The sequence below is a fragment of the Sminthopsis crassicaudata genome, chromosome 4 (assembly GCF_048593235.1).
Source record: "Sminthopsis crassicaudata isolate SCR6 chromosome 4, ASM4859323v1, whole genome shotgun sequence".
In the NCBI taxonomy this organism is placed as follows: Eukaryota; Metazoa; Chordata; class Mammalia; order Dasyuromorphia; family Dasyuridae; genus Sminthopsis; species Sminthopsis crassicaudata.
The window spans coordinates 338,174,373-338,183,802 of NC_133620.1; the positions used below are offsets into that span (position 1 = coordinate 338,174,373).

Genomic DNA, 9,430 nt, shown 5'->3' on the forward strand with positions numbered 1-9,430 from the left:
AAAGGACCAAGTTTTTTCCATGAGGGGAACATCACATCATTCATTTATTTATTTTTAGTATGTTTTTTTATTTTTTCTAATTACATGTAAAGATAGTTTTCAACATTAATTTTTATAATTAATAATTAATTTTTATAAGATTCTGAGTTCCAATTTTTTTTCTCTCTCCCTTCCTTACTTCCTCTCTTCCTAAGACAGCAAGCAACCTGATATAGGTTATACAGAACCTATCATTTAACGCACAAGTAGTGATTAGTTATTAATGTCCATAGAGAAAGAATAGTACATCCAGACCTGGGAGTGGGGGGCTGAGAAAGCTGTTCAGTCTGAGAGAGTAGAAGAGCTGAGGATTCTAAGGCTTCTAAGGCACAAGTGAGACAGGAGCCCATTCCAGGCTCCAAGAATATATCTTGTGTAAAGCATAGACATGAAAAATAAAATGAAGGGCACAGCCAGAAAGCCAGTTTGGCTGGAATTTAAAGGTTGTGAAATAAGTCTGCAAAAGCAGTAAAATGACAGTTTGGACTCCATGATCTGAGCTTGTCTGCTTGTCTGCTACTGAAATGAGATGCCCCTGTGTCATCTTGGTAGAGCTACACTGATGTGAGTCCAGAGATTAGGAGACAACCTAAAAATAGATATGTAGATTAAGCATTATCTGTAGAGCTTCAGTTTGAGCTGTTGACAGCAAATGAGTTCACAGAGAGAGTACTCAGAAGGTGGGGTTTGAATGATGATCCAGCAAAGGAATCGGCTAAGAGCAGCTGTAGGAGAAATAGGTGAGAGAGGTGTCATAAAAACCAAGTATTGAAAATGACCATGAAATCCATGGTGACCGCAGTTTTAGACAGTGATAAGGTTGGAAATCAGATTACAAGAAGTATTGAGAAGTGACTGAGAGTTGTGGAAATATACAATGACATTTTTTCTGGAAAATCGGCTGTGAAAGTAAAAAGAGAAATAGATGTAAATAGCGTTTGTAACTTTAGAATTCAATTAAAAATTCTACTATATTAACTCCTTAGTAATTTGATAGCCCTTTAAACACACCTGAACCTCTACTTTCTTTATTATTTTATTTACTTCATCAATGAGAATTGACAAAGTCTGTGACATGAGTCTGTTGAAAGTAGCATGGGATAGAATGATTCACTTGCTAGGGAAAACAGAAGGAACTTTTTTGGTAGACTCCTCATTTCTAAATCTGTAACATGTTTTCTCTTGTGTTTTCACAGAAATTTTTTGTCATGCCAAACATGGATGATGTTTATATCCCAATAATGCACTCGGCCATGGATCCCCGATCAGCTTCCTGTCTGCTCCAAGATCCACCCGTGGAAGCCACTGCTGATCAGCTGTGATGTGTCAAGATTTGTGGTTTACAGTATTATGAGAATAATCATCAAAGGTTTTGGTTCTTTGAGCTGTGTTGTAGTTGTGCCCTTCACTTGTGCCAGAGATTCCTCCCCCCAAAGGCCTGCTTCTGCCATGTCTCTGCCTGCCTGTTCCCATTCCACTATGAGGCGTCTGCCTGGGTCAGCTATGAAGTTTTGCCTTGGGCCAAGGATGATAGAACTGTCCTGTCCCATCCAGAAGTTTAAGCATGTAAAAAATAGAGTTGGAACTGTTGCCTCCCTGGACTGCAAAAAATGTGTTGGCAACCAAGGGACAAACAGCAAGCAAAAAGGGGATGAACCGGTGGAAGGGAAGACACTCTCTTCTCAGCTCCCCTGGTGCTGGTCCTCGGGCAGCCTCAGTACAGAACTGTTTGGGTTTGTGGAGTGGTCGAAAACCCCGTACTCAGTAGTTTATCGGGAAAGCACCATGTGGGATGAGGGCTGCTCTGTGACTTATTTCATTGGCAGTAAGATGGGCCTGGTAACTTTTTTTCCACATTAAATTGCGCATCTTTGGAAGCAAGTAGCCATAAAATATATACACACACTAACACACTCTCAGCCCGGGCGGGGATATTGGGCTTCTGTGAAACAGGCAAAGCCATGAGATCAAACCATACCAAGCCTTTTACCAGTGAGGTACAATCACAGTGCTTTGTAACTTCTCTGAATGTTTTTTGAAATATGAGCACACACAAAAACGTTTAACATTGCACCCAATGACCAGAAAGATCCGATTTTTCTGCTTGTAGAAAGAGAATCTTGATACCATGGTGGGTGGGGTGACCTTTGTACTTTACAGGCCTCCCACCCAATGTTTACTGTGTTATACCTGGAAGTTTTATATAGGAATTAAAATGCTTACTAAAGTCCCTTGTAAACTGGTTTTAGGAACAGTTTCTTTTCTAAATAATGGCCAAAATGGAAAGAGAACTGCTCCTGAAGTCTTACCTTGTTGTGAGATTTAAAACCAAAAGTTTGCATATTTGAACACTACATAGCTGAGAATAAGCATTTGTAACATCTCCTTAATGTTGCCAAATTTTATTTTTGTGTATTTGTGTCAGAATTTTAATTTAGTTTCTGAAAAATCAACCTTATTTTTTACATTGTGTTCAAAGCAGCATTTGACCCAAACCCAAATTACCTTGTGTAACTTTGAATAATTTACTTAACACAACTAAGCCAATAGTAGAGGGTTTAAAAAGGAAAAAAACAAAACAGCAACAAAAAATATGCACCTTGCTTGAATGTGATTTAAAGAGAGCATTTAATATATTGAAGATTATATTTGAACACTTATTTTGGTTACTTTTAATTGCATTCTATCTGACTAAATTCCTATTCCTTGACCATTCCAGTTTGTGTCCGGTTCTTAATTTCTCATTATGTAGGCTTAGCTGCCTTTCATAAAGTCCGCATGTCTTGTTCACTGGTCTTTATGATTTGATTTTTGTGCAATAACTAAAAATAAAAGGATGAGGTGCATTATTGTGTAGAGATTACACATGACTGTCTCTTATTGCACTTAATCAGAAGTATGTGGGGAATTACAATCACTTGCATTGTCTCACAGAATAAATATCTCATGTCTAATACCTGAGCAGCTCATTGATTTTTCCTTGACCCGGTTTAGCTAATAACCTGAGTATAGATTCTAAGATTGCCAGGAACATAAGCTTGCAAATCCAACTTCCTGTTGCTTGTCACTTTAATTAATATGCTCAACTGTATTAAAAACTACTAAGCCATAGCAAAATGTTTGTGGGAAACTTTACAATTCTGTTGTTGTCTTCCCGATCCCTAGCATGGTATCTTGCACATAGTAGTTGCTTAATGCCTGATGAATTGAATCTCATGCCATAGCATAATAATAACTAACACTTACCTAACATTTAAAGGTTTGCCAAGCACTTCACAAATATTCTCCTTTGAAACACACAGCACTGATGGGACTAGGTGCTTTTATTGTCCCCAGTTTGCTGATGAGGAAACTGAAGGCAAATTGAGGTGAAGTGACTTATCCAGGATTGCACAGTTATTAGGATTCTAAAATATCACAAACTTTTTTTGTAACATTTACTTCTAGATACTTTTATTCTTTAAAAATTTATTCCCTACAGTCTTTTCATGGTATTTGACTTTTCTTATATAAACTTTGTACCTGAAGTGCCAAGCTCAGTGCTCTGCACAAAGTTGATGCTTAATACATATTTGCTGGCTTTTGTTAAAATATAAATAGTAAGTGTAACATGAAAATTACTAGTGACTAAAGGTTAATCAAAGGGGACTTTAAAAACAATTTTATTAAGCAGCAGTCTTAAGAGTTGACCCCCCTTCTGTTGCTAATGAGGTGTATGTGTGTGGAAGATACTATTCTTTCATTTAAAAAATTAGTATGGAGGCCAGTTACAGACAAATTCACTCAAGTCATATATAAAACACAACATGCTCTACTCTGGGCTTCAAAATCAAAAAGTGAGCCTAAGTGTAATTATAATGGATCAAACTAAATATATTGTTAATGATTTCTTGAGAGTTCCTCAATAAAGAATTTGAAAATAAAGAAAAAGCACTGAATTGAGAAAGGAGACTTAGACAATAATTGCTCAGACTATTTCATCATTAATAAAGTGAAAGATTTGGAGCAAGATCCTCCTCATCCTTAGAATTCAAAGGTGTTAGAATAAGTCAGACAATCCTACCATCTCTAAATAGGTTATCAGCTGTCATAACCCAGCCTAAGCACCATCTTCTCTTCTTTGAAAGGAAAAACTGTGGTATATTTTTCTGAACTTTCAGGCAAATCATCACCTCCAATCTTCTCACTCTTGGCCCCCAACTTCTGAATGTGAAAACCCCATAGGACATCTGAACTGTCGTAATACAAGCTTTCTTAATGGTTGGTCTCAGGGTTCTGAAAGACTTTACAGGCTCTGTTCTACTTCTGTCTTTGAACACAACAGACAAGCAATGAGTATAGAGTAATAGGCAATTATGTCTACTTGAAGATTCCCATCTCAAATGCTTTGATGACATGGACAGATTAGTAAGAAGCCCATAGAAATCATGGAGAGAACTCAAATCAATTCATATTTATCAATTACCTACTTTGTGCTAGGCACTCTGCCAAATGCTAGGAATACAGACCAAAATGCAAGTCTTATTAAAGAGCTTGCATCCTATCAAGGGAAACGTACTCATAAGTAAATGTAAAATTTATGCAAATTAAATACAAGGTAATTTCTGAAGGGAGGCAATAACAGCTACAGGTTGGGTATTAGCTTTTTGTGGGGAGTGGTGCTTGACCTGAGCTTTGAAGGAGGGGGGACATTTAAAGACTGACAAAGGAATTGAGTTCAGGATCTATTGTACAAAAGAATGCAGATGGAATATTGTGAATGAATTGCAGGAAATAAGCCAGTTAGACTCCAATATAAAGTGTATTAAGGGAAATAATAGTCAGATGGTGGAATTTAAATGACAAATAGAGGACTTTTCCATTTCATCCTAGAAACTGAACATCACATTGGAAGTTGTAAAAGGTTGAGAAAAGATTTGGGGCAAGAAGATCAATTATGGAACTATTTCAGTAACCTAAGGGAAAAAAAAGATGGTAGACATGTGAGTAGGCCAGAAAAGTAAGATTATGGAGACAGAATCTCCGAAGGGGTGGCATCCTGTTGGAAACTTCGAATACAGCACTTGATGACATAGGATCAGAACTCATTTCCTGATATCTGCACTCAACTCTTGACCCTTAGAACCTCTAGCTCAGAGGTTCTTGACCTTTTTAGTGTGTCAAGAATCCATCTGGCAGTCTGGAGGAGCCTATGGACTCCTCAGAGAATGTTTTTAAATACATAAAATAGGTGTACAAAAGAAATTGTTAAGTTACCAAAACATTGTTTAAAAGTTCATAATCCCTGGTTAGGAAACCTTGCTCAAAGGAGTTCCTAATTCCCTTAACTCCTCAGAAATAGGATATTTCTCACAACTGTAGATAGGGGAATTATTAATTAAACAGATTTAGTCAAAGGATATGAGAATGCAATTAGTTTTTAAAGGAAGAAAGGCAAGCTACCAATAACCTATGGCATTCGATCAATAATAGGGGGAGAAAAAAGGCAGAAGATTGCAACTATGCTCCAAAGATCCCTAAATTGTTCCTTTGACAGAGATACTACTTCTAGGCAAATATCCAAACACCAAATTGTTAAGGACCATGCCTAAATGTGAAACCCAGAAAACCTGTAAAGGGTTAAAGGAAACTGTCCCATTAAGGGGCAGTCAGATCCCCCACAGCTGTGAATCATAACACTTGAAGGAATTGCAAATCAGCCTTTACTGACACAGAGGTTGCTTGTGGATTGGGAATGAAATAAATTGGAGACAAGAGGGAAGAGGAAAGAGGTCAGAGAATGCAACTGCCTCTAAGTCTCCTTGTATCATTGCCATCTTCTCACATGAAGGGATCTATTCTGCTGGTCAGAATTATCTAATATCCCAGCAGCCACTAGCAGGTAGCTCTAACACCAAATGAAGGGGGAAAGGACTCCTATGGACAAAACTTCTAGTTAGCACTTTTTTGTGTGTTAGCAAATAACTGGAAATGAGTAGATGCTTATAAATTAGAGAATGGGTGAACAAATCATGGCATACGAATGTAATTATGTTGCTAGAATGGCAAAGGGAATGGACATATAGTATGAACCTATGTATGTAGTATGAAGACTAAACTCTTATGAAAAAAAAACTGAAAAACTTAACTGATCAACACAACAACCATGATTAGAGCTGTATCTTACCTATTGGCAGAGAAGAAACTAGAAGTGTAGAACATGACTGGCACTCTCAGATAAGCTCAGTGTGGTTTTGGTTTGCTTCAATGACTAGTTATTTATAAGAGAAGTTTTTGAGTTTTTTCTTTTGGGAAGGGTGAATAGGGAGAGAGGGATAGTGACTGCAATGCCAAAGAGTGTCAATGAAACATTTTTTAAAAACTTATTTATCCAGTATATTTAATATATTAACTTTATTTAAATTAGGGCAGCTAGGTGGTCCAGTGGATAGAGCATTGGCTTGCAATCTAGAAGACTCATCCTTAGTTCAAATCTGGCTTCTGATACTAGCTGTCTGACTCCAGGCAAGTCACTTAACCTCGACTGCGTAGTTTCTTAATCTTAATTTGTCAGGAAAACCTCAAATGGGGTCATAAAGAATTGGACATAACTGACAAATTTTTTTTTCCTTAAAAAGCAGCTCCCTTTAAAGTACAAGTGTCTAAAACAAAAAAGTCCCTACCCTCAAGGAGGTCACATTCTGATGGGAGTCAGTCATAAAGATAGATAAAACACCAGCAGCTAAAGGGATTGAGAAAAGCTGCTAAGTGATAATTAAGCTGAGTCTTGAACCCAGGGGATTCCCAGAGATCTTTACAAGGATGAGGGATAGCCAAAATAAAGCACATTTGGAGTCACAAGATTTAGAGCTGTAAAGAACCCAGCAGATTATCAAATCCCATCTTCCCTTTCAGACGGATTTTACAGATGAAAGAACAATGGTTAAATGGTGGTCAGAATCAAAAGTGAAGACTTGAGGGAGAGGAGGTAAATGGGATTTGAACCCAGCTCTTCACAATTCACTACTCAGGAGTAAGCCCAGGGTGGGTATGTGCCCTTCAGTATGCAATCCCCGAGATTTTCTCCAATTTATTATTTTACTTATACATAGATATTTGCATGTCCCTGAATTCCTGGAGAGCAGGGTCTTTTTTGCCTTTCTTTTACATCCCCACAAAGCAGGCAGTACATTCTTATTGGAAAAGAACATACCCACACAAATGGGTGACACTGACTTGTAAGTCAGTTTATATTTACATTTATATCTTCTCGAGGAAATAGGAAAATACTTGAATTGATTGAGCAAGAGAATGATATGGTTGGTCTTGCACTTGAGGAAAGTCACTTTGGCAAAAAAGATCTTAAGATAAGGGACAAAAAAAAAAATAAAGTTAGGTAACACTATTGCAACCGTTGAGGTGACTAATAATGACAGATAAGGAAATAAATGTTATTTGGCCACAGGTTAGATGTGAGTTAAATGCCAGGAGTCAAAAACAGATCTGAGATTGGGACAGACCTGTGATTTGGAAGTAACAGGGAGGTTTAAAAAGAGGTGGGAGGATCTGTAAGTTGTTTTGAACATGATGAATTTGAGCTAACACATGCTAGTGTGTGTTCTGACCATTCTAATGTTCTGTGAGCCATTCTTACTTGATGTGGGACTAGAGCTCAGGAATTCAGACCAAGTCTGCAAATATACATCTGGAAATCAATGTCAAGTGAATATAGCTAAGTACCTGGGAGCTTCTGACACTAAGAACAGGATGGTTAAAAGGGACAGAAACTAATCTACAAGAGGGTAAGATCTCTTGCTCCAATCTATGGCTTTTTACCTGAGGCACTTCAAATGCTTTTTTTCCCCCTACTCCAGTTTTCCTCAATGTGCTTGCTCTAAAACACCTACTACATGCCGAGCACTAGAAGCACTACGATATTGGCCATTTTCCAATTGATAAATGGTCAAAGGTCAGGAACAATTTTCAGATGAGGAAATTAAAAGCAATTTCTACTCCACATGAAAAAGTGCTCTAAATCACACTAGAGAAATGCAAATTAATATAAATCAGAAGTATCACTACACATTTCTCAGATAGGTTAAGATGGCAGGAAAAGATGTTGAAAGGGATATGAGGTAACTGGGACACTGCTACATTGCTGGTGGAGTTGTGAATGGATCCAATCAGACCTGTGGAACTGAAAGTTTCTATGAAACAACATAGAATTTAACTTTTTTATTGTTTGTTTTTTCCTTTTTGATCCAATTTTCCTTCCAGCAACATGTGGAAATATGTATACAAGAATTGCACATGTTTAACATATACTGGATTACTGTCTAGGAGAGGGGATGGAAAGAAAATTAGGAATACAGGGTTTTGCAAGGATGAATGTTGAAAATATAGAGCACGGGGCAGCTAGGTGGCGCAGTCAATATTCAGGAGCACCTGGAGTTCAAATCTGGTTTCAGACACTTAACACTTACTAGCTGTGTGACCCTAGGCAAGTCACTTAACCCCAGCCTCAGGAAAAAAAAATATAGAACACCAGCCCTGAACTCAAGAGGACAGGAGTTTCAAATTTGACCTCTGATGCTTAACACTTCCTAACCATGTGACCCTGAGCAAGTCCTAATTGCCTCAGGAAAAAAAAGTTTAGGGGGAAGGACTGTTATTCCCAGTCTTAAATTATAATCACACTTTACAAGATTTATCTTATCTCCTTTAAATTCAACTCAGCCAGGTGGGAAATTTACATGTAAACAAGAAAAGTTAGAGTAAAGAGAAAAGGGAAGGAAGGGGATAGTGGTGAAACAGTCAAGGAAAACATGGCCAGTCCAGGAGAGGCTAAAAATCAGCTAAGCCTTGAAAATGGTTCCAAAAGCAGCAGTGAAGATACATCCCAGGAATGGGAGATTAGTACTGCCCACAACAAAATTTCAAGAAATGTGCAGGAAGGCAAAATTCCTAACAGTGATATAAAATGCAGAAAGGTACACTGAAACTGGATTGTGAAACACTTTAAATAACCAACCTTAAGAGTGCCTCTATGCCAGAATTGGAAATTTTAGAAAAGGTTATACTTAAGGTATATTTGTAATGTGGAAACTCTGGTCCCAGTTAAAAAATCATGGACTCTTCACCCTACATGCCTCAAATCTGTGTTTTTCCAACGATCAAGAACTACCCTTCTCTTAACACTACTCCCAATGCTTTCATGAGGGGAAACTCTAAGTTAAAAATGTTATCATTTAAATTGCCCATTTCTGCTTCTCCAAGCAGAAAAAAAATTACATTGCTATTGTCTTGTTTCCCTTCCCTTTCCCTATTTAAAACTCCACCCTCCCAACCCCAATTTCAATTCAATAAACACTTTCTAGATTTTCTCCAAAACTTCGGTGTCACAATCATTGAA

The 9,430-nt window shown here is 37.6% G+C and overlaps 1 protein-coding gene across 8 annotated transcripts in view; it reads left to right on the forward strand.

Annotated features, from left to right (window-relative positions):
• The window catches only part of TEX2 (testis expressed 2), a 133,130-nt gene extending 130,140 nt beyond the window's left edge, over positions 1-2,990 (forward strand). For all 8 annotated transcript variants that reach the window (XM_074260823.1, XM_074260820.1, XM_074260828.1 and 5 more), the window contains one exon: positions 1,236-2,990. In XM_074260823.1, the coding sequence (XP_074116924.1) occupies positions 1,236-1,361 (126 nt within the window). In that variant the 3' untranslated portion in view covers positions 1,362-2,990. The remainder of the gene's footprint in view (positions 1-1,235) is intronic.
• The last annotated feature ends 6,440 nt before the right edge of the window (positions 2,991-9,430 follow it).